The sequence below is a fragment of the Xiphophorus maculatus genome, chromosome 5 (assembly GCF_002775205.1).
Source record: "Xiphophorus maculatus strain JP 163 A chromosome 5, X_maculatus-5.0-male, whole genome shotgun sequence".
Classification (NCBI taxonomy): domain Eukaryota; kingdom Metazoa; phylum Chordata; class Actinopteri; order Cyprinodontiformes; family Poeciliidae; genus Xiphophorus; species Xiphophorus maculatus.
This window is the reverse complement of record NC_036447.1, coordinates 21,334,081-21,359,584: the sequence shown is the minus strand read 5'-3', so window position 1 is coordinate 21,359,584 and position 25,504 is coordinate 21,334,081. Positions and strand designations below refer to the sequence as shown.

The 25,504-nt window shown below is 38.4% G+C and overlaps 1 protein-coding gene across 1 annotated transcript; it reads left to right on the top strand.

The window, feature by feature from the left end:
* c5h10orf76 (chromosome 5 C10orf76 homolog) lies at positions 1 to 23,678 on the top strand. Its single transcript, XM_005810343.3, has 26 exons — positions 1 to 90; positions 1,683 to 1,792; positions 1,889 to 1,945; positions 2,327 to 2,473; positions 3,348 to 3,455; positions 3,590 to 3,682; positions 3,817 to 3,891; positions 3,991 to 4,077; positions 5,194 to 5,250; positions 5,387 to 5,430; positions 5,887 to 5,947; positions 6,036 to 6,082; positions 7,851 to 7,926; positions 8,118 to 8,211; positions 9,339 to 9,440; positions 10,892 to 10,950; positions 11,040 to 11,105; positions 11,271 to 11,340; positions 11,773 to 11,833; positions 11,928 to 12,016; positions 13,072 to 13,154; positions 14,115 to 14,241; positions 14,436 to 14,511; positions 16,805 to 16,883; positions 21,099 to 21,215; positions 22,617 to 23,678. The coding sequence occupies exons 2-26, from the start codon at positions 1,691 to 1,693 to the stop codon at positions 22,707 to 22,709; spliced, it is 2,070 nt and encodes a 689-aa protein (XP_005810400.1). The 5' UTR covers positions 1 to 90; positions 1,683 to 1,690; the 3' UTR covers positions 22,710 to 23,678.
* The last annotated feature ends 1,826 nt before the right edge of the window (positions 23,679 to 25,504 follow it).

The window sequence follows — 25,504 nt, the reverse complement described above, 5'->3', positions numbered from 1 at the left end:
CAGCAGGATGCTAACAGGGCGCTAACAGCTAACTGCTGCCACAAGAATTCATGAACTACTTTACCATTGGCATTTGACTGTTTGACTGAGGTACGTACGTGGAAATCAGCATATATAAACAATAATACACGGGCATTTAACCAGTAATTACGCAGGCGTTTGTCACTTAGCTCGTAGCAGTTAAAGCAGTGGTAGCCAACATAAATAACGATAGGCATCAGCTAGCTTAGCGTTAGCCAAAGGTGCGAAACATCTATATATAAAAGGCCCGGTTGAGTTTACAGTTGGTAATTTAACGGGCTTGCATAGCGGAGCTTAATGGGGTTTTTTTTCTGCGGGATGAAAGTATCTGATGGTCATGATTTCTCTTTTTGTAGTTTTAAGAAGATGGGACAAGTTCAGTAGAACTGGCTTATGAAGCTAACGCAAGATAAGGTAGCTAGCAGCTGATTCCAACTAGGACTGATCAATATTGACTTCATCAGTAGCAGCCAGTTTCAGCCGATGACTGATCGAAAATATTTCAGTGTGCAGTCTCTAACTTTTGTCAAGTAGTGCTCTGCTAGCATTGCTATTGAGAAAGTGCACTTGTGTTGGTATAAATGATTAAAAGTCAGTAAAATATTAACTTTGGCAATTCAGTTCTGAGAAGGTCGTTACTGTGCTGCGCGACAGTCCTGACTTAAATTATTCGTCTTTAATGATAGTATATGATCATAGTAAGTGAAGTGAGACAAATGGGAAACTATTTTTGTAAATGTAACCAGTGACAGGTTATTTACCTGTTGCTGAATCGCTGCATTGTTTACATTACACTGTAGATTAATTCCTGTTCATATTGTGCAGTCATTTGTCTAATCTAGCCCATATGAGCTTCATTATTTTAGGAAATAGGCTGCAAAAACGACTAATTCCATTAGTAGTAGTACAACTCCTAAAATATTTCTGTCTGTATTATTTTAGGTACATTTTCCAGAAACCACAAACATGCAGAAAAGAATCAGACGTGTTACATCTATTATCTTATTATTATTTTTAGCTAGCTGTGGTTGAACTTATGCGCATCTCAGAGACATTATGACAAACGTGTAAGGGGATTGAAACACTCAGTGGTGTTAATATCAGGTATAAAATAAGACATTGCACATTTGCAGAGACTTGTTTTGGGGATTCTTTGCAACTTTTAGAGTGTTGGTATTCCTGTGTTGTGATGCTATTGTGTTGAATTATGAAATAAATCTTTTTTTCATGTCTTTGGTTCATCCATGTTTCTGAATCTGTGGGAGAGGCCAGTGAAAGCAATGCGTAAATGGGTGTGGAATGACTGTAAATGGCGACTGCTCCCAGCCACTATTTGTCACTTGGCAGCATAGTCAGTGACATAAATCCCATGTCAAACATTTCCTGCAATAATTTATGTATATTGAGAACTAATCAGAAACAAGTAGAGTACACCATTAAGAGCTTACGAGATTGAATGAAGATACAGAGATCCAAAATAATTTACAGCCTCCACCTGCTGCCCAAAGAACTAATTTTGCTATAAAAAAAAAGCTACTGCTAGCACATTGTAATTATATATATATTGCAATTTAAGCATTTGTTAACGACGGCTTGTTTTTGTATACCTCCTGATTTCGCACACTGTTTGCATGCTAACTCCGTTTCCGCTCTCTTTGCAGACTTAGTCATGTCTCAAGTTGAGAAGAAAGCAGGGCTGCTGAGGAGGACGTCATCCTCTAAAAAACCTTTGAAAGAGAAGGTGGTTCTGATGTACGACGAGATTTTTGCTGTGAGTGCTACAGCGGGTGGTAAGAAGTGGTGGGTGTTTTCAGAAAGGAGTAAATGTTCCAGTGCTGACAACGGCGTCCTTTCTATGCCTATTTAGAAAGAAGACCCGGCTAAAAATAACCCTCGCTTCTGGGACGAGCTGTTTCTCATGAAGGTAGAGAAAACGCACTCCAGTGGAAATGTCTGCAGACATGATTGGAAATTTGTCATCTGACCTGGTTTGCGTGATCCTGAAGTGGACTGAGAAAACTGCTGTCAGATTGCAGTTTTCTCTGCAATCTGACAGCAGAGAAAACTGCTGTCAGATTGCAAGAATCTGTTCCTGTGTTCAAGCTAAAAGAGGAAGTGCTAATTTACTGAAATCAGATTGAACTGCAGCATGACTGTATCAATCTGCCAGGTGGTGACATTTGCATAATTTGTCCATATTCTCGGTTTTACTGTATTTAAAACAGATTAAGTGACTTGGTTTTTTTTTAAGGATATTATTGTGAAATTATTTTTTGCCCCAGTTTGCTACATTTTTTGGTTTCAGGTGAACTTGGAGTACCTGGAGTCCAAATTGGAGAGTGTAAATGGGGAGGAAGTGCAGCGTATCCAAGACAACATCAACTCCCTGTTTCACCACTGCGTCCAGGCTCTAGGAGAGGAGCACCAGATCAAAGTAGTCAACGCCCTGCAGGTAAATGCAGGATGTCCGTGCATCCTTAAAAAGTCTTGAATTCATGTATCTAAAATCAAGACCTAAACTGTCTAGAATTCATTAAAAAAATGGCCTTAGCTGCATTAATCAGAGGTCACAAATGTTGTCGGCATTGTCGGCAGGGCTACTATTCTATCTTGTGGGACTTTTCCATTACATCTGCACTTACGCAAAAGCAGCTACTAACACATTCTTGCTATCTGGGTTTTTTTTGTGTCTATCATGGATAAGTGGAATTTTATCATCAGTTGGCTGCAGGATGTTTGTTTTCATCATTGACTCACATCTGTTCCCCACCCATATGGGGGCGAGCCCATGTTGTACAAAAAAATCATAAACTTTTAATCTTGGTCTATGGGCCGTAGAGTGTGAGAAACACAAAGAGCCAGAAATGTCATTGTTTTTGCTGCGCTTGATTGTAATACAGAAGAATCCCCCAATCGTTCCCTTTATTTATAGCCTTTTTTCCCGCCTTAAATGTCATTCACGGTGGCATTAAACAGGTCTTAAAGTATTTTAAATTTGACTCTCTGAAATCTGCAGGTACCCTGAACTCATGCAGGGATGCTTGCGATCTTCAAATCAGAATGTTGATTCGGCAGTAGATTAATTGCTTTAAGTATTTTTTTAAATATATGAACACTTGGATTGCGAAGAGAAAGTGTAAATACAACAAAAGATATAAAAAGTGTAAAATACGAAGGAAACCTATTTCTAGAACATCCAGTACAATAAAAATTTTTGCTTTAATGGATAAAACAACTTAATCCAGTCACACTATCCTTTCCAGTTTATATATTCAGGAAGGTTTTCACATCTTGCAGCAATCTTTGATCTCTGCTTATCTTGCCAGACTCTCTGTGCACTTTTCCGAGGGGTTCATCAGAAGAACAAGTCTGCATCCGGATTCGACATTATTAACATGCTCATGGGCTTTGACAAGGCGGAGCAGAGGATGAAGGTGTGTGATAAATCGCCTTTTTAAAAGAGAAGCCATCTGTGCAATAAGTAAAGTACCTGGGGGTAAAAAAAAGAGCACAGCCTGACTGAAGCTGTTATGTTTGAGTTGATTCAGGTAGTTTGTGTCTCTTTCAGGACCTGATGGAGAGATTGGACAGCCTACTTTGTGGAGACAGCTCAGAGAGCCTCAAGAGCCTTTGCCTAAAATTGTTACTGTGTTTGGTGACGGTGAGAAGAATAGATAGGATGTAAAAAAAAAAAAAGCAACAAAAAAAACATAAATCTTACTGTAATGTTCTTAGATATTTGCTTCTCATGTTGTTTAAACATGACTCATAAATGCGGGAAAATTATATTTCCAGGTAACAGATAATATAAGCCAGAACACAATTCTGGAATATGTGATGATCAACAGTATTTTTGAAGCTATTCTACAAGTAAGTGTTTTTCTTATGTAGTGATATTTGATATGTTGTTTTTAAAACAGTTTGTGCCCTTTTGTTAAGTGATGCTTCAACTTTTTCTTATCGTCTCAGATTCTGTCAGATCCGTCCAGCAGAGGGCAGCATGGGTATGACGCAGTGGTTCTTCTGGCGCTTCTGGTCAACTACAGAAAATATGAGGTGAACATAACATTTATATGTGTGCTGTAGTGTACAATATGCAGAACAAGAATCATATCTGATGAAATTATATGGGCGATAAGAGCATCAGAGTTTCCTTTTTATTTAAAATTAATAAAAAGATCTAACCAACTCTTTTTGTTTCAAAATATCCTAAAAGCAAATTATTCTTTGTCATTAAATGTATGAATCCTTTTTGCCCAGAGGATTATTACTCACAAAGACTCTTTCAAGATAATTAGATTATATGAATTAGGACATTTAATTTCCCTTTGGGAAAAATAAAAGTATTTAAGATTTGGAATTGAATTAGTTAAGCTATACCATGGTTTTAAAAATAGTGATTTCTAAGCCACAGAAGATCATGCATGTTCTGCATGGTTTAAAGCAGGGGCGTCGAACTCCAGTCCTCAAGGGCCGCAGTCCTGCAACATTTAGATGTGCCTCTGCTGCACCACACCTGAATAGAATAATTAGGTCATTAAGGCTCTGGAGAACTGATCTACACAAGGAGGGGGTAATTAAGCCATTTCATTCCAGTGTTTTGTACCTGTGGCACATCTAAAAACTGCAGGACAGTGGCCCTGGAGGACTGGAGTTTGAGACCTGGGGTTTAAAGTTATTGTAATGCAAACAGAAAAAAGTTTTGTGATTGAAATTGCCTCTGACATGATCTGATTTCTTTAATTTAAAAAAGAACAAGTATACGCCCTGCTGCCGGCTCTAATAGACTCATAGCCAATTCAAGCCATTCATGGTTTGGAATTGGCATTTGGTTAATAATGTTAGAACTTTATAAACCTCACCCCTATGCCACTAAATTTATTTAAGCACTGCACAAATGATATAGCAGTGACTGTGTAGCACTGTTACATATAATCTCATGCCACACTATGCAGATGTTCTGTCTGCGTTTATGAAGATACACTCACTTTGACACTGTAGAACATTGCCCAATGGAAAGGTAATGCAAATAGCAACATACAATACACATAGAGGATATGACTTTTTAAAATATTCTTTATTTCTTCAGGTCTACTGTTCTTGATACTCCAAGTGTAATATCGGCCTAAGTGTAATATCTGTGTTTTTCTCTGATTGCATTTCTTTCTTCAGTCTGTGAATCCATACATTGTGAAACTCTCCATTGTGGACGATGAGCCGACGCTCGATGTAAGTATGCTATTGCTCGCTGTCTCTTCATTAAATAACAATGGTGAGAAGCAGATCTGGTGCAGCAGGCAACCTTTTCATCCGGTAGATTGTTAAATGTATCATCTTTGAACGACTCATTGTATGTTATTCCCAGGGCATGGGCGTGGTCCTTCATCAAGCTCTGACAGAATATAACAGGTGAGATCTTTACGTTTCTTCACATGACTCAAACTGGTTTGTAATAGCTGTGTGTGTGTGTGTGTGTGTGCGTGTGTGATGAGGCTGCTGGTGTCATCAGTGTTTCTATTTCTGCTCTGACGAAGGACAAAAACAATACAAGTTATTTATATCTGGCAGTTTGCTCTGGTGGTCTGTGATGTTTTTCCAGATGAGGGGGAATTAAAATGCTGTTTGTGAAGAAGGTTTGGTCCACCTGCATTCAAAGACAGACGCATCAGAGTGATGGATGGTGGCTTCATGGAGCTGCTTGTTGTGCAGCCTATTGATAATATGTTGGAGTATTTTCTGTGGATGTGTGTCTGATTGTAAACATCGATCTCTGTTTGTGCTGTTATGTGACTCTCTCCTTTTTGTTTATAGATGTATAATTTCCCATTTTATATTGGTTGTTTTTGGTTTTTTTTTACATATTAGACAGTACAAAGATAAAGAGGAAGAGAACCAGGGCGGGTTCTTCTCAACTCTCACTAGTATGGTAGGTTCCACTTTTATTTCATGGTTTTAAAATAAACCATTTTTTTTAAATGCCTAGTTTGCTTATGCTGTTATCTTTTTCTCCACAGGTGGGCAGCATGTTTATAGCAGACGTTGATGAGAAACTCTCTGTACAGTAAGTTTAATGTTTAGTATGAGGCATAGGGCTGTATAATTATATCGATTCTACGATATTTATCGATTTTTCATTGGCGAGTATCGATACGTTAAACCATAGGCGTTCATAAGCTTATACCGTCTTTTTAACATGTCTGGTTTTTGACGACGTAGCAGCAACACTCCACCTCCCCCAGTCTCACTTTCAATTTGTGCTTAAAGTGCACATTATAAACTACACACCAGTTTTTAATTGTGTTAATAAGCCAAGTAAAACCGTAGTTATGCTAAAATAAGTAAACCATATTTTTCCGAATGTCAGAGAAATGTCAAAAACCGGCTTTTCCAGTTATGTGAAAGGGAATGAGCTTCCAAACGTAAAAAACGAAACGCAACATTAGATTCCTTTGTTTTTGGAAATCTCAAATCTTCCATAAACAACAAATAACGATGGGCTGTATTTTTTGTTGCTAAGAAACGAAGCAAAGTTGAGCAAGTAGCGGCGCGAACGGAGCAGCGGCAAAAGCAGTGAGATCGCAAAATTAATGCAAAGTTTGGATATCGAAGCGACTGGTGGCATCCACTTCGTAATTTGTTTTTAGCTTAGTGGTTTCTGTTCGGTATATAAAGGATTACCTGAAGAATGAAAACGCAGCAGACAATGGCGCTCTGTTTTGAGCTGGAAAACGAAGAGGGGAAACCCGCAGCCGCAGTCTGGGCGCAGTGAGGATTGCCACGATGACGACGGCTGACCGATCGTTCTTATTAGCAACTGACAAAGAGTATCAGAGACTGAGAGAATGATGAGATCCTGGCAGTTTGAGAGGCAGCTACTCGGAGATCCAAGCAGGGGAATGGCGGCGCTGCGCAGCTGCAAGGAGTCGATCACTACGACTCCTTGTCGTAGTGATCGACAGAGCCACTCCCCCAGCAGCTAGTAGTTAACAGCTTACAGCCACGGCTAACTCCGGGAGCCAAGGAAGAAAAACCTTTTCCCTATAGTCCAAAAGACTTTTTTTTTACTCCAAAACGCAGCCACAGTATGTCCAAAATAAAACGTAAGTGCAATCATTTGCATATTTAGAGTCTAGAGAGGCTGATAATCTCCCCACTCAGCTCCTAGATCACTGTTGAAACTTTGAGTTTTATGTCAAATCCACATGAATTAAATGACAGAAACTAATTTTCTCACTGCATCTTAGATTCATTTTGTCTGTAGACTGTTAGACTCTGTCCAATCAGAGTCAGGTATTATCTAGTTGGTGCTTTTAATCAGGTTTCAGTTAATTAAATCCAAGTCTATGGAACACAAAATGTCACTACAATCACTCTGTCCTTCTAAAATCTTTCAGAAAATCGGAAAAGTGCATCAAATCATATCGAATTGTATCGTTTGTGAAATATTGTGATACATATCGTATTGTGATATGTGTTATTATTTTTTCCTTAAAGAAATTAAAAATGACAGAAAATATTTTTACAAAAAAGGTTTTTATTTCATTTATTCCTTCTGTGAGTTAACCCTAGTTCAAAGTCAAAATAAATAGAAGCTGTAAAAAACACTCGTCAAACAAGATGGTTGTACTTGGGTGGTTCGGTCTGAACTATGGAGTCTACTAGTGGGAAAACATATCCAGATAATTAAATATGATTAATTGATAAAATCGATTTAACCTGCAGGGAGTCTTAACTTCTGTTTTAGCCAGATTTATCTGGGAAAAAAAGCCTCTTTTTCATTTAATAATTAATTGTGTCCATTTTGAAGCATTTCCCTTTCCAACTTTCAGGACAAACGAGGCAATTCTGCTGGCACTTTACGAGGCGGTCCACCTGAACAGAAACTTCATCACAGTGCTGGCACAGGTAAAATAACATTTTCGCATTAATTCTTACTACTTTGGGAGTGGAAGGAGGACATGAGTAGTAAATAATTTTAAAGGTTTTGAGCTCCCTATCTATCACAGCAATTCTTCTTTCTCCAGTGTTTCTGATCTGGCTTTAACCGTTGCTGCCTTTCACATTAGGGAATCTTTGTGTTTCTGGTCTCTCAACAGAGCCATCCTGAGATCGACATCGCAGTCACACCCTCCACTCCCACTCCAACAACACCAACAACACCACTCGGCACGACACCACCCTCCCTAGATGGTAAGGTACTCACTTTTATGTACAGAGCGACACGAGCTGTGACGATGTTTCTGTTTGGAGAGGTGGAACCATTTGCATTTAGAAAGTGCTTATCCTGCATAAAATAGTAAAATGTTCCCCAAAATTATCTTAAAAAGTTTTTCTTCTTACTTAGAACTGCAGCAGCATGCACATGAGAATGATTGACAGCGCTAAGACCAGCCTCCTGGCTCTGATTAGTTGTTGCTGACATTGTGTTGTGTTTCTGCAGATGGCAGTAGGAGCACAGGGAGGACACAGAGGAGCTAATATTTTTAATAGATTACTTGTCTCATTTTATACTGTTGGGACAGTTAACAAATATGTACAAAAATAAATGATATTACCTACTGCAGCTTTAAGTTTTTTTTTCTTTAAAAGGAGTGATGAAATCTGTGTAGATGATAAAGTTACCTTTTTCTAAGTGCAGAAGTGCCTGTCTGTTCACTTCCATTCAACATTTTTATTACATCTTAAAGAGTTGATGAGTACCTAAAACCTTTCACACCGTCAAAATAAAATGCCTACGTATTGTACAGGTAGAAGTTTATTATGCAAGAAAAATTATGAAGTATAAACCACATAATTACACTGTATAATTAATTTTTTCCAAAAAATAATACACGGCTGTCACTCCAGGTTTTGTGGAAGCCGTTTCTTGTCACTAGCATGTTCAAAAGCAGGTCATTTCCGACACACGCGCCCTCTTACTGTTAAAAGCTGTTCCTTTCTCTGCCCGGCTCTCCCTCCATTTCTGCTTTTCCCTGTATAAAATATTTATGTTCAGCTTTCAAACACAGATGTGCGTGCCATATGCAGACTGTCTTCATGCCATTTCATGGAAGCTTCCAGTTAAACCAGACTTAGCCAGGCACACGCGTGTTTGTAATCACGTGTCCTGTAAAAGCTCAGACTGCAGTAGGCTAAGAACGAGTGTTTGGTTGGGAACTGTTGATCCCTGTCTGGACCCAGTGGTGTAATAAAGCTGTCGTAACTAGATTAACAAGTTTAGTTCTTTTCTCAGAAAACCTCCTTTCTACTGGCTGCACATATTTCCTTTTTTGCATATTTATGTTAAACTGAAGTTTAATTTTCTTCTTATTGTGCAGTGATGAATAACCCAGAGCTGCCCTTGGATCCCAACCTGCAGACCAGCAACCTTCTCATTACCTTCCTCAAATATGCCTCTATCGTAATGCAGGATACTAAAGGTAAACAGAGAACTTGCCGTCATTCTTTTTTTCTTTGCCTCAAGTCATTCTTCATTTTCCTGTCCGATTATCTACACTGTCTCTTTCTTTTAAATAGTTATACTGTGTTTAATTGTTGCGGACAGGAGAGGCAGATAGTAAGCCTTTCAGAGTGATTTACTTCCAGCTCTGGATCAGAGCAACCTGGATCTAAGAGTAACCCATCTTAGATCCAGTCCTTTTATAGAATACAAATAGACTTTATTGTCCCACAGTGGGCGAAATTCAGGTGTAACAGCAGGAACAAGATATGTGGGTTCACACAAAAGATCAAAAAGTGTTACTTTTTTTCATATTGAGTTTTTTAAAATCCCCTTTTGTCAAAGAAAACCAGTGCATTAACTCATCTGATTGGTTGAGAACCAAGAGTGGCTTACATCAGGTGTTGAAGGCTCGATTACTGAGGATGAGCTGGCCAGTTTAAACAAGCCAATAATCGTGTTCGTATTTAAAACACAGTGAGCCCTGCACAGAGTCTGGCCTGCAAGAGAGGGAGGAGAAACTTCAACCTGAGTTCAGAGATGTCATGTATTTTGAAAAAAAATTATTGTATGCAAATTTATATCAGTCATTACTACTGACAGTTTTTCACAAAAATGCAACAGTGTTATTACAAGATGAAAGTCACATTTCACGCCTCCCTTATGTTTATCTGCTGTAAGTAATGTTATAATTATTAGCAGTAGTAGCAGTAGTAATAGAAATATTTAGACTAATAATGTACATAATAATATTGCAGCAGTAGTAGTACATGTACATCAGAACATCCTGAATAACTTCAATATATTCTGGCACTTATTTGAAAAGATGAAGCTTATATACTATATAGATTCATAACAAATAGAGTGAAATATTTCAACCCTTTAAATGTAGTACTCTGAGTATGCCTTACTGATAATGAAAACCCCACATTCAGCCTTTAAGACATTAGAATATTACATGGAATCAGAAAAAATATATATTTTAAACTGAAATGTCAAACTTGCTGAAAAGTATATTTTCATTACAGTTCAGTCAAAGCTCTGGTTGGGGCTCCTTTTGCATCACTTAATATGGCGCAGCATGCAGTACCTGCCTCACAAAATGAAGTGGAGATAAAATTCCCATCTATCAGTCTGCAAGCAGTTGACATGAAGCAGACAAACCAGGCTGTTCTGAGAAGCACAAACATCTGGACAAAAATGAACAAACCAGGCAGCTTTTACTTTCTTTTGAATGTGCTGGAGACAAAATCATCCTCAAACACACAGTGTCATAATAAAGATAAAAAAACCAGCTATATTTATAAATTTGCTCTAACAGATCAGTCTATGGTTATGATAGACAGAAAGGTTTAAGGCATGCCAGCAGTGTCTGAATCAAAGTTGTCTCAGAATCATTTTTGTCATCAAGAGGCGTTTGTGTATTTACAGATGAGCATCGACTCAACAGCGCCAGACTGTGCCTGATCATCCTCACGTGCATCGCTGAGGTGGGAGCTTCCCCTCTGCTGTAAGCGTTACATCTGTCCGTATTCTCCAAACGTCTGAACGCTTCCGTGTTTGTCTGGTTTCACCACAGGACCAGTACGCCGATGCCTTTCTTCATGACGACAACATAAACTTCAGAGTCAGCCTCCACAGGATGGTAAGTTTGTGGTGCGCAACCGCTTCACGCCGCTTCTGCTCGTTTGAGTGGCTTTTATGTAACGTTAAGATTTAAAATGAACTTTTCAGTGCTGTTGTGTTAGAATGTGTGAATCTGCAAAGATAAAGCATTTAAAGTGATTTTATTTATTTTTATTTTTTTCAGCCGATGAGACACCGGAAGAAAGCGCCGGGTAAAAACATCCCATCACGTCCGCTGGTTTGTGCTGTTCTAGGTAAACATTATTCAACCGTAATCTCCCATCTAATTTGAAAACAATGTTTTAATATTTTAAAACATATATATGTTGCTGTAATACATGTATTACTGCAGATTCAAGAAAATAAAGAAAATAGATTTTTTTCCCAACTCAATGATTTTTGATGCCTTGCTTTTGTTAGCTTTTGACTCCACAGTAAAAGTGTAGTGTAGTCATTATACACTATAATATAATGACTACACTAAACCAAGCTAATTGGTTTAGCTCTATTTCTCGTTATCTGTCTGCCTTTTTCATACAGGTCTACAATTTACTTTAAAAGAACCATTTTTGATTTTACTCTCGTTACTAAATTAAACTCAAACTTGTTGCTTTTGTGGCTAAACTAAGTTATTTCTTTCTAACAGTCTCGATTTCTTTTCCTGCTCTCTGGATTCTTGCATGTAGATCTTATGGTGGAGTTTATCGTCACTCATATGATGAAGGATTTCCCCATGGATCTATACTTGTAAGCACACATTCAAAATCAAGGATATTGTTGTGATTCGTCTATTATTGTGTTTTCTTGACAACAAGTTTTAAATTGTCATTTTCTTTTGAAGGCGCTGTGTTCAAATCATTCACAAACTGCTATGTTACCAGAAGAAATGCAGAATCAGACTACACTACACCTGGAGAGAGCTTTGGTCAGGTAAAGTTACCTCCCTTTACTTTTAGCTGTGTGTGCTTGTGTGTTTTGTTTTGTTGAATAAAGCTGCATCTGCTAGTACAGTGTTGTTGTCAGGGTTATTGCTTAGCACAGTGTTGAGGTGCATTAGCTGATCTGAAAAAAAAAATAGATTTATGAGATTTTGACAGGCTGGTGAATGAGACTGAACAAGCTCTAAACTGACTGATCATATTATATCATATTGCATTTTTGAACGGAATAATTGTTACAAACAAGTGTTGCAAAAATTAGAAATTGTACATCTACAATTTTTAGTTTAAAGTGACTTAAAGAAGTATTGTCATTTTTCATTCAAGTTGATTATTACACAAACACACACAGTGTACTGAACCACAATATTATAACAGTATTGAGACTTTAGTGATCGGACCACATGGATATATTTATTATGCTTCCTCTGAACTTCGAGTAATTCTGTTTTGGCAGAATAAGCCCATTTTCTTCTTAACTCGATGCGATTGTTGTTTTGAAGACGCATTGCATCATTGAGGTTGGATAATGACTCTGAAGAGAGATCCATCCATCTTGGAGGCCTTACTTTCAGCTGGGTCAACACACAATAGGGTAACATTTCAGCTTTGTAATGGCTTCATCACGTCTCATTGGAATACAGATTTCTCTAATCAGACCAATAATCACCTTAATTCCCCGAGTAACACAGGCTCACCCCTCTCGGTGGTGATAACGGCTTAACAGAAAATAAACCCGAAGACGAAAAATAGCCGAATTAAAACACCCGATGCTTTTATCTTCCTTCGGTGTGCTGTTGTGTCAGCTTACGTCGCCGTTTGTTCTGAGCAGGCGCTCGTTTTAGGTGCCATGATGGGTTTTGTTTTCCTCGGTAAAAGCTTGCAGACATCCTTGATTTGGTGTTGGTGTTCCTCACCCCCCCCTCCTGAGTTTCATTATCCTCCTTAATGAAGATGCCCACTGAGAGGCTGCTGCTATCTGCCTCTGCTGGGAGACAATACTCCTCATTATTTCTTTAACGCTAGCATGTCTTTCTCTCTACGCAGCTCTCATCAACCTGCTGAAGTTCCTGCTGTCAAATGAAACAACACTACTGGCTAAACACAACATCTTTCACCTGGCCTTGCTGGTGAGAAATGCGGACACACACAAAAAGTGGTGATGGGAGATTTATGGACCAGCCAGTGCTTGTTGCGTTAATGTTAAAGTTTGCTGTTTGTAGACCTGCAGGTGTGGGGCACCGCTAGCTAAAAAAGTTGGTTGCCCTAACCCCACAGCGCTAATAATAATCATTAGTTATGCTAATGTAGTCATTAGTTATGCAATACCAACACAGTCTTTTGCAGTACGCTGATGCTAAAAACTTCAATTCAAACCATATAAATACTATAACCCCTCAAGGATCAGTTTAATTTTGACATAACTTACACCTTTCATAATTCCCTTAAATGTCGTGTTTATGACAATATCTTGTTCTCTTGTGTCCGTGTTTTATTTTATTCCTGTGTTTCTTTTTTCAAATAAAGTCACTGGGGGAAAAAGAGAAAGTAAACAGAACTGCTATGTAAACAGTCTTCACCCATTTCAAAATAAGAGCATGAATATAAAGTCAATATATTCTTAAGTCGATAAGCAAAACTTCGACACAGATGTCAAACTGTTAGTGCTTTAAAATGTATCCAGAAAGATGAATTCAGGAGAAGGTAGATGTGCTGAACGTTAGCAAAAGCGCTAAACAAATAATTTGTTCTCCTGTTGGTGCATTAGAGTGCCCACCGCTGTTATGGTGGCATCTGAAGAACAAGATGGTTCTTCAGTATAAGTTTAGTTTTTCATTTGAATTTCTCTCAGTCAATCTCAAGTCAATCATTTGAATTTCTCTCCTAGACCGCAACCCACTTCCTCCATTATTATTATTATTATTATTATTATTATTATTGTTATTATAGTCACAGTTCTGATTAAATATCTTCAGATATGGTGACATCTGAAGAACAAGATGGTTCTTCAGCATAAGTTTAGTTTTTTTACAAATCCTAATTTTGTGTGCTTCATATGTGATTTCCCTGAATCTTGTCTCCTTTTCTAGGTGGTAAACTTGTTCAACATGTTCATAACCTACGGAGACACATTCCTGCCCACATCCAACAGCTACGACGAACTGTATTACGAAATTGTCCGAATGCACCAGGTCTTTGACAACCTCTACTGTATGGGTACGCTTGAAAACCTTTTCATAAACCGTGGAGCGGAGCAGAATCACAGGACCTCTCTAGCTACCTAGCACCAGTTTCGCCCTGGAAACAGGCTTTAGTGTCTCTCTCTAAAAATGCGGGACATGAATTATGGGTTAATTTACAGAAAAGGGAGGAAGCTATCAGATCATGTTTTTTTCTCCTCTTCTTTCCAGTTTTGAGAGTATCCACCAACACAGGACAGTGGAAGGAGGCAGCCAGCAAAGTCACGCACGCCCTCGTCAACATTCGGTAAGGACGCTCGCCCACTTGAGTGAATGAACACTGCGGATCACCCTGAACACAACACTCCCACAGGACAGCGTCAAGCTTTAGGATGCTTCTCTTCAGCAGGATCGTTTAATAAGCCTATAGTACATACAGAAAGGAGAAAAACTAAACAAACTAATTCTGTTAGAGGAGTAGATAGTTTACTGCGTTAAGGAACGTAAGGAAATAAGTTGCAGATCTTCATTAGCGCAGTGCACAGCACAGTAAATAGGCATGCAGCTCCGCACCTATCAGTCACACATCCCAAAGGATTTTCACTTGACTCACCCTACAACAAACGAACAAAATCTAAAAACGGAAAAAGTTACATAGCTTATTCAAATAATGGTATAAAAACAAAAACAGTAAAACCTTAATTAAAATAACATGTCGAGTTCACTTGAGGCTCGGATCGGACTACATCTTCAATGTATTTTTTTTAATCTCATGTTTTAGATAGTCCAGAACTAAACCCAATTTATAATCTGTCAGGAGAACAGAAGCTCACTGAGGCTCTCCAGCCAAGTTGACCCAACTTGAGCCGATTTGTGAAGATGAGCTGAGGAGGTAGAGACAAACCCTGAAACAGTGCAGCTGTGACTATATCTGCATCTTTTTCCTTCCTTCTACAACAATGCACTAGTTTGAGAGGGTTTGTTGTTGTAGATCTAAATAAAGTACCTGTAAATTTGTGCTTGTGACGTGACAAAATGGGAAGAAGTTGAATTGGGATGAATACTTTTGCTTTTTCAGAGAACGACGAGTTGATTTAAATGCTTCGACCCAGAACCTGAAAAGACTATTTGACAAAATAAAAGAATGAAAGCGGAGGAGGTTATAAAGAGTTCAGTTAGACGACCAAATTAACTCAAATGAAGGAACTGATTCAATTTTGCCTCCATTAGTTCTCTCCTCTGTCGTCTCTTTGTGCTCACAGAAGAATTACAGTGACAGAAAAATCTCTCCAGTTCTGTCACACTAATATATTTGATATATTGTGCCCTCCAAACTAACACAGGATAAGCCATTTAATCTCCCAGCTATGCTTATTGAGTCAACTTGTATTTGAGCTACTAAGCAGTTTATTCTTAAGACTGAGAGCTAATGCTGAAGAGCAATGTCTCTGAATTTACATTTGTGATTCTCTATTGACTCGCTCAGGCTCAGAGAGACAGTAAGGAATGCTGGGAGTGAGTTATGAAGTCACCAGACTGACTGCTGCTGCTGCTGCTGGTTTTTACCACTCAGCTGGTTCAGTTTGCATCTGAACTGGTTTAATAAGCGAGCTTTAGGTTCAAAGGTCAGTTTGGAAAATCGCTGTTTATAGACGTTTCATCACTCTGACTGTAGATCTGCTCAGTAGGAATAAAAACAAGTAGAAATCTTTAAGGGGGCAAAAACTCACAACGTTGTAAATGTTCTCAAATTAAGATCGGTTTTCAAAATATTTTGTGTTAAATTATGCTACTGTGCTAGAAAATGCTATTATTTTTAGGCTTTTTACACATCTTTACAAAGGCTGTCAGTGATTATGAAGCAATCTAACTTCCTAATGTGCGTATATTTGACTTTGAGAAGTCCTCTAGCCTCCTTACTTCATTTCCTCTTTTGTCTTTGATGTACACATTTGCTGTTTAGAGCAGATTCTCTAGTGTCTGATGAATTGAGTTCTTTGTAATGTAGTTTATCGTCTTATGTTAACACTCTGGGAGGTTGCTTACGGAAATCCTCTTCAGATGAAGTGATTAAGTCGTACCTTCAGTAGTCCAGTATGATGGAGTCCAGTCAAATTTCTGTTTGCGTTAATCTGAAGCAGATCTGTTTTATGCTTCTCTTTCACCTGCCGTTTGTCCCGCCGATTTTAGAGCCAGATTTACTTGGCTCTAAAATATGTTTCCATGCCAACAGATTATTGGGGTTCCTGCTGGGTTTCCTGTTTGAAGTTTGGTACAATTTTCCATTAATTAGACCAGATCAGTGATTGGCTATGTTAATGTTCCTCATGCACAAGGAAAACTGAAACTTATTTGGAAATGTTATGCCAAATTATTACATTCTTCACTTTAAGTATTCTAGATGTATTGTATAGTTTGTAAAGGAAAGTTGGGATCAGCAAGTCAGACCTCAAATAAAACTTTTGTCTCCCACCTTCTCTCCACTGCTCAAAACATTGACAAAATTGGCAGCGAGTTCCCATAAAGGAGACATTTAACATATTCTATCTTCAACTTTTCAGCAAGGCTCTTTTTGTTTTATGTTTTTTTTTATCTTACAGTGCCATCATCAACCATTTTAATCCCAAGATTGAGTCGTACGCCGCAGTGAACCACATCTCCCAGCTGTCAGAGGAACAGGTGAACTAAAAACGCTTCGATTCTTTTACTCTGAATACGAGTTTGCTCTGCAACATCCTTGGATTATTTGGGTTTCGACGTGTCTGAAATCTGACCAAGTGATCCCCAATCTATGAGATTAAGTAAACTAAAAACACAGGAAACATTGGTAATAGTATGTAATGGAGATTCTCTGCATTTTATTGAAAAAAAATAAAGTGTATAGACCCAGTATTAGCAACAGTTGGGTGCCAGAAATACACATTCATACTCTGTTTGTGATGATGATGATGATGATGAGACATCTTTCACAGGGCCTTTCCTACTGTGCTTTTAAGGCAAATATGAAAATAAGATTTAATACTTTTAAAACGTCTCTTCCCACACTTCTTGTAAATAGTTACATTTCACATCGTCCCTCTGGCTTTGAGATTCACTAAAAGTGAGAAAAAAGTAATTAAAAAGACGCAGCCGGACAACTTCTAACCACTAATGTGTTTCTTAATTACTGTTTGAAGAGTATAAGAAGGCGGCGCGCTTTATTTGGGCCCGACTGCAGACATTTATCATTTATGCGAAAACTGCGAGGATGGAAAGCGCCGCCTGGAGACTTCCTTTTTATTCCCACCTGATAGGATAGTAATGGATTTGGTCATTATGTGCTCTAATTACCTCTGTGCTTTTATCTGCTGGATTTATTCACAACAATGGGGAGAACAGCAGAACTTGTCCTGGGCTTGAGCGGTTTTGTTTCTCCACATCACATTCATCCCCTCTAATACATAACTTATCAAACCTTAGACTGATTTTTTTTAATTTTTTTTACATTAGTTCATTTTTGAGGTGTTGCAAAAATAATTTATGAATTGTATTGCATTTTTTTTTCTAAAGCCCCGCCTGTCTCAGTTACGGTCAGAGTTCATGATTCAACAATAACCAAGAGACAGATCAAGAACACTAAATCTTACCAAGTATTTTTGGTCTAGGTTCTAGTGAAAATATCTTAGTGCACTTGACATAAGATAAAAGTAACTTACAAGTAACTTTTCAGCAAAATATAAGAGCTTTGTTTTAGCCAATAATTCCTTAATATTATTATTTTATTTTTTTTAAATCAATATTTTCCAGATTATTTCACATATAACAAGACATTTTTCCATGTTGCAAGTGAAATAATCTGTCAGTGGAACTGTGACTTTTTCACCAATTTTAAAGAATTATTTAATTAAAACAAGCTCCTGTGTCTTGCTGAAAACTTGCTTGTAATGCATTTTTTTTCTTATTTCAAGTGTGCTAAGATATTTGCATTACTACTAGATCAAAAGTACCTAATGGTGAGATTTTGGGTTTTTTGCAGTGATCAAATGCGTCACTGGATGGCAAAGCAAAGTTAAGCTTTTGGAGTGGCCTGAAACATTTTATGAAATCTGTGAGGGGAGTAAATACTTTTTCACTGCACTGGATGCGTATACGCTCCTCACTATCTGCATGTTTTCATTGAATCCAACCAGAAACACATTAAACATCTATGACTCTTGTTTCTATGATCAGTTGCAGTGGTCCAGTATAGCGCAATATGTTTTCTGAATATATTCAACATATGTTTACTATTTGATTTAATGGATTTTATCTGAAGATATAAAAAAAATACATTGTAGCATTAGATGTAATACATCTTTTGGGATTTTATGTTATATTTACTGTAACAAAAACAAAAGAAAATCAGGGAAATCAAATGAAATATTGATGAAAGCCTCCAACCTAACGAAACCCTAGCTGCGCTTTTAGCAGCCGGTTACAGCATGCAGTACTGTAGATGAATTTAGAAACTCAAAGAGGGGCCAAAGGAGGTTAAAACCCTGTCCAAACCTCCTGACTAAGCTTTTTGCTTTATGCTGACCCCCGTGTCAGCACGCAGGTTTTACTGAACAATGGTGAACACTGGTGCATAATTTTAAAAAGGGTCACAAAGGAAAATTTATCCCTGTTTGATCCTTTAAGCCACACAATGTCCCTGACTGCACATATAAAAGGATGGTCAGTTAAAAAGATGGAAAAATATCTAGTTCAGGAAGTGCTGTAAGGTGAAAAATGTGGAAAGTAGTAAATAAATGAATAATGAATGACTGTGAAGAACCCAGAAATACAGCATTAAATCAGAAAATGCAACACAATGAAATGAATAAAGGTTTCTAAACGCATTTCTTGTGACCTCTTTCCGTTTGCACTTTGTTCAACTGGTAGGGAGATATACAACATATTGGTAAATCTTTATTTTCGATAGCAGCAGTCAGATATCGACCAAACCTTTTCTATCTATGTATCTCTAGTTCCTATCATTTCATTTTTAGAGGATGTTTTCTTGATTTGGCTCTTGCAGTTCTCATCTGTTGCTGGGAACTGCAGCACCCGCAAAGCTTTCTCAGATATTTAATTTTTCCCCAGAATGAAACGTAGGGCGACCTTCTGCACGGTTTTTGTTAGTAACGTGACGGAAGAACAGCTCCTTTGGAACATGTGGCATTTGTAAAGAAATTAAAAACACTAAAGTAAAAACTAGAGTTAACCGGTCGTACGATTTACTGAACAAAATAGTCCAAACTCGGCGGCGTTCACCTGAAGAGACGACGGCAACTACACACGTCTTCTTTTCTGCCTTTCTGTTGTCGTGTTCTGTCCCTCAAAGCCTTTTTGTTTATTTGTTTGTTTTTTAATAATATGAAGCAAACTTTGAATTTCCAGGCCTCTGACACAGTGGCCTTACAATTGTGGAAGACGGATGATCCCTGTAAGTACAGAGCGCTAAAATGCGCACAAACACTGACTTCACATCACACAAGATCAGACGACTTCACTGTGTTTTCTGTTAATTATTATTTATTCATGAATTCAAACAGAAATAAAACCTGCTGATTATATATATATTTTTTTCTTGCTTAGTTTTCCATTTTCCTTTCTTCAGTTTTTCCCATTAGAGGTTGGAGGTCAAACTTTGCTGTACACATTTTTATTTTTATTTATTTATTTTTTTTGCACACATGTAGCAGTGAGGCAGCGGGGCTGTGACAAATGAACAGGGGAATAAGGAATAGAAGACGTGTGGCCATGAATATTTTAACGGCGCACTTCCAGAGAGGCTGAAAGAGAAGCGGCAAGCAGAACAGGAACTATTAGGCACTCGCTGTGAATTTAAAAAAAAAAGTTTAAATAATAGACAAATGTTTGTTAATCTGTTAAAATGACACTGAATCCGACTGTATCGACGTTAAAAAAGCTTTGAGCTGCGCAGCTCTGAGTCCGCTGGGGCCAAAACACGGGAACAAGCAGAAGGGACTTTGAACGTTCAGCTTGTATGTATTTGTCTGAGGTCTCTTTGGATTAATTATTCATGCAAGTGCATCAAAAAATGAATCAACAAAAGATATTTTTCAAGAGTCGAGTCACCTGTTCTCATCTAAACCTCTTCAGACGCCCATGAATGAAATGAGGGATTACACAGGATCCAAAGTGTTTTACGAACTCAACAATCTACGCAAGTCGCCTTTATACAAAGGAAAAAAAAACATTATTTATACCATGGCAGAATAAAAAGATACAAAAAGCATATTTAGTGGAAATTGTATTCCAAAGAACCGAAAAAACAACTTTCATCTGCATAATAATGGATTTAAAGCTGCACTGCCCTTTGACCTCTAATAGCAGCCAGATTATTTTCAGCTTCTTATTAATTAGGATTGCTGGTTAGTTGAGGATTAACCAATCCATTCATTTTATTTTACTACAGCAATTTAATGTTTTCCTCATGTAAAACACTTTGATTCTGATCCTGATGCTGATCTTTGGTGATTTTAAAAAAAAGCACCAAGAAATAATTTAGGTCAAAAATTGAGGATTAATAGAGACTATGAAATGCAAATGAAGTGCAGAGAGATTGTGTGAATAATCTGGGCAGGATTGCTGTCTGTTAATGACACTTATAGTTGCCTGGTTGGTGGGGGGGGGGGGGGGGGGGGTCTGTACCACGAAGCATTGCATCTCTCCACATGATCCTTCATGAATAAAATAATGCAGTAAAGTATTTAAAAACTCATCAATAATTTACATTTCCTCTCTCTGTTCCACCGTGTCACCCTGAGACACGGGAATTTATTTTAATCATATACTGTAGTGGTTTGTTTTCGTGACCCCATATTTCTCTTATTCTTATCAATATTGGTTTGTTTTTCACCTGTTTAGGTTTTGGAGGTGGTCCGCTCCCATTACGACACTCTGACCCTGAAGCTGCAGGACGGTCTGGACCAGTTTGAGAGATATTCAGAGCAGCCAAAAGAAGCTGCGTTCTTCAAGGAGCTGGTGAGAGACCAGATGCGTTCGTGGACTCGCCGCTCCCCTCATCCAGCTCCGCTATCCGTCGCGCTTCAGTTTTTCCCGTCCGTCCTGTCAGTTATTAATCCTTCCACCTGTCTGTCTGCTGTTCCGTCTGTCCATACTTTCTCCTTTCATACATCACTGTATCCGTCCGCAGCCTGTCAGCCGCTGTTGTTTTTACAGCGTCCCAAATGAAAGTGTTATGTTGAATTTTTGTAAATCTTCTATCAATGTAGTCTTTTTCTTTAGGCAGTCACACTTAAGCAGGTTTAAAACCCCACTCTGTAATTAATATCATATTTAATTACTTTGGTCACTCTGAGACCATCCAATTAATTTAAGAGATTAACAACAGACCAGGGAGGCGTATTGTTTTTTTTGTTGTTGGTTTTTTTTTTTGTCAAATGTCCCGTGTGACGACCGGGAAGTTTTTTTGACCACTTTTTAAACTAATAAGATCAGATTAACTTTAATTTACATTTAAGATGTAAGGATTTTTGGTAACACCTTATTTGAATGGGGTGTGCATAAGACTGACATGATGCTGTTATAAACATAATGGTCATAAACATGATATAACATCTGTTATGAACATGAAGGACTCTTCGTGAATGTTTGACTGTTGTCATGAAGCGTCATTTGGTAAATAATGACCCTTTTAATGCAACTTTTAATAGAACTTTGAATTAAAAGGGTCATTATTGACCAAATAATGCAAAGTTTACACTTTTAATGCATTTTTAAGGCAACCTTTAGTGCAACGTTACATTAAAAGTGTCATTATTTACCAAATGACACTTCATGACAACAGTTCATGAAGAATCCTTCATGTTTATGACCATTATGTTTATGATATCATGTCGGTCTTATGCACAGCCCTTCAAATAAAGTGTTACTGAATCTTTTTTAATATTTTGTCTATATAAATATAGAAATAACATTTATTTCAAATATTTTTCAAACTACCAAGTCGGACGTGCGTTCAAAAAACAAACAAGCTGCTAGTTGCCGGCCACGGCCTTTTCTTGGAATAATTCAGCTTTTGGAGTGTAGAAGGCCGTGCGTGTGCGTGTACCAGGTTTTCATATCCTTATGATATGAAATGGGAACCTAGTTCTGTCTACAATGTGGGGTTATGGGGACCATTGCTCCTTGTGGGGACATTTTCTTGGTCCCCATGAGGGAAATTGCTGGTTCTGGGTTAGTGGTTTAATTCTGTGATGCTTAGGTTTAGGGTAAAGGTTAAGGTAAGGGTTAGGCAGATGGTTAGGCTGTAGAAATTAATGGAAGACAATGTGAAGTGATGAAAACACGACTGTGTGTGTGTGTGTCCTCGGCTCGGTGGGAGTGTGTTTTCTCTCCAGTGACAACCGTTTCTGTCTGCAGGTGCGCTCCATCAGTCTGAACGTGAGGAAGAACGTCTCTCTGAACACGCTGAGTCAGGACGTGCTGCTCAAAGAGTTCTCCACCATCTCCTGAACCTTTGGGTTAACCTTCATGTGCATGTGGACCCGTACACACACACCCACACACACACACATGCAGCCATCCCACACAGACCAGACAAGTCCTCAACGGTTCTTTCCATTTCCACAACCTTCGTCCGTGTACCAAGCGGTGGAAAACCGACGGACGCCGCGCCGACTCACCCTGACGCAGCAGTCCAATCTCTGTCCACGCTCTCTTCTTCTGTGGTTCTGGACGTATCTGAATGCAATCAGTTGGACTGTTACTGACAGGGGAACAAAAAAGTATTTCTCCTGCTGTTCATATAATCCCAGTTCGTGACATTTTAGGCTTTCCATCTTCCGAAGCTGAGGTGATGGTGGTTCTGAGCCGTTTTGACCCGAGTGACTTTTGTTGATTTTTATTTTGTTTTTGCTCTTGAAAATCTGGAGTGGAGTGAATGTAAAAAGAAACAAACCTCTGGTATTTTCTACTTTTATTTCTGATGAAGCGTAGAACAATAAGGCGACTGAGTTGAAGATGCCGCAAAGTGATTAAAAACTGACGACAGCTAATGAGAAATCCCTGCTGTTACCGTCATTTCTTTTTAACAAACTAACCTGGAAGTGTTGAGGTGTACACACACACACACACACACCTGTGTGCGTTTTGGCACTAATTACGACTGTTTATAGCGGGAAAAACAACCTTGATATAAAACTCTCTGAAGTGATTATTTTTAGTTTAAAGTCGACGTTAATTATGTAATTTTATCCAGTGTATGGTCTGTCTGTCATCTCTAAATCCTGTAGGTGTATTTATGTTGTTGTTTTTTTTTTTTTATAAAGATTCCTTTCCAACTTAATTTTTTTTTCTCAGATGATGGATACATCACCACATCAAGTTTCTTTCGCAGCCTTTCATCAGATCAGCTAATGTGCGCTCGGTCACCTCACTCAGCAGATGTGTTTTCTTTTGATGAATACAGTGACTGAAAACAAACGTTTCTTTTGTTGGTCTGGGGTCATTTGTTGCTCCTGAGTTTCCCGTTTAGCGGCTGTGAAATGTGAGGCTCGTCTCCAGCTAGACAGAGCGCACGTGGGCTCGGCTGCACACTCGGCTGAGTCGCTTCTCTGTCCACCTTGTGGAAAACGAGGTTTGTTCCTCCAGGTGAAATGAAAATACTGAGGGGCTTTGTGTTTGGTGCAGGACGTAAGAGCTGGCTTATCGCTGAGTTTGAAGGGCTTCTGGTAAAAGTTGTGAACCAACATGGTCTCACCTGCAGCAGATGTAGGGAATCTCAATACTATGCATCCCTGTGAAAAGTTTTGTGAGCGAGTAAATGAGAACGTAACTAATTTCAAAATGTGACGATTGCATTTCCAGTTGCAGGATAACTTCTCTCTACCCGTTGAGGAGCCACAGTCAACAAAATGGTGGCAGCTGGTGATATAGGTGTTTGCCCAGGGCTCTATTAGAAAGTGGGGTGCACAAGCTAGCAGCTTTTCTGTCAATTACATTGTGGAAAAGTTTTCCATTGTTTCTGTTTTTTTCAGCAGTCAGTCCTGCTGAAAATGTTTTTTTTAAATCTGATTATCTGATCTATTTTTGACTAAAGTGAAAATAAGACATCAAAACCTTGGTTGAGATCTCCTGAAACCTGGTAAGATAAAAAGTATTTTAATAAAAAATAAACACATGCAAAACATTTTTCTTCAAGTAAAGCCATACAAATATAAGGAAATTTTATATTTTCAAAAATCCAACTCCTGGAAAAGTAGCTATTTGTCTCTGGAAGTACTTGGAAAATATCCCTCAAGTAAAATTATGAAACATCAGAAAAAAGTGAAATATTTTTTCCAGGAAAAAAAAACTAATCCTTGTTGGTGATGAACAGAGTGCTTAAATTTTTTTTTTTTTTTAAAAGACAGGCAGGCAAGTGAGGGATTATTACATCCTCTATCGGAAGACCGAGAGAAATAATCCACGAGCTGCAGGAGAAAGACCGGGGACAAAGGAGAAATATGGAGAAAGAAGAGACAGAAAAATGAGGCCCAGTGAGATATAAAGAATCAAAAAGAGGAGAGGCAGAAGCAAAGCTGTTCCAGAGAGGTATTTAAATGCACTCTGTGCCTTGGGTCTAGTAAATCTAGCAGTACTGATGTTTGTTCACCTCCTTACGGAGAAGTTCAGCACCAGAGGAAAGCGGAGCTGACAGATAACCAATAACAAACTGATTGATGCATGCAGAGGGTTGTAATGCACTCTGAAGAATAATCCTCTGACAAATTGACTCCACATCTGAGCTGTCGTGTAGTAAACGTCATAAACCAGCGTCTTTAAAAGGAGCTAAGTTTGTGTTTCCAGGCTGCAAACCCAGAGAGGAAAAACGATTTGAAATAAAGAGTGACATGGGTGTTCGGAGGAGACAAAGGATGCTATCTCCACCCAGATGAATGTTTGATGAGGAGGCCGATATGCTCCAATGAAACATCATGAATACACAGCAGCGTTAATGTGGCGTCACAGTTAACACACAGGCTGAGGCTTGGCTCTGGTCGCCAAACACGTGAACTAACATCCCGACTCTTACATCAGGGAAGGATTATCTACAAAAACAGCTGAACTCATCTGTTCAACCCCCTGTTCATGGTTCAGAAAGACAACAACCTTCAACCAACTTCAGATATTTACATGCACTGTATGACATCTCACTGACAGTAAATGAGGCCTTTCTCTATTGCTTCATTTGGGACTCCCTTGATTATTTTTAATGTGCTAAAAGACAGAATGATGATGGATGTCGGTTTTTAGATAAAATACAGATA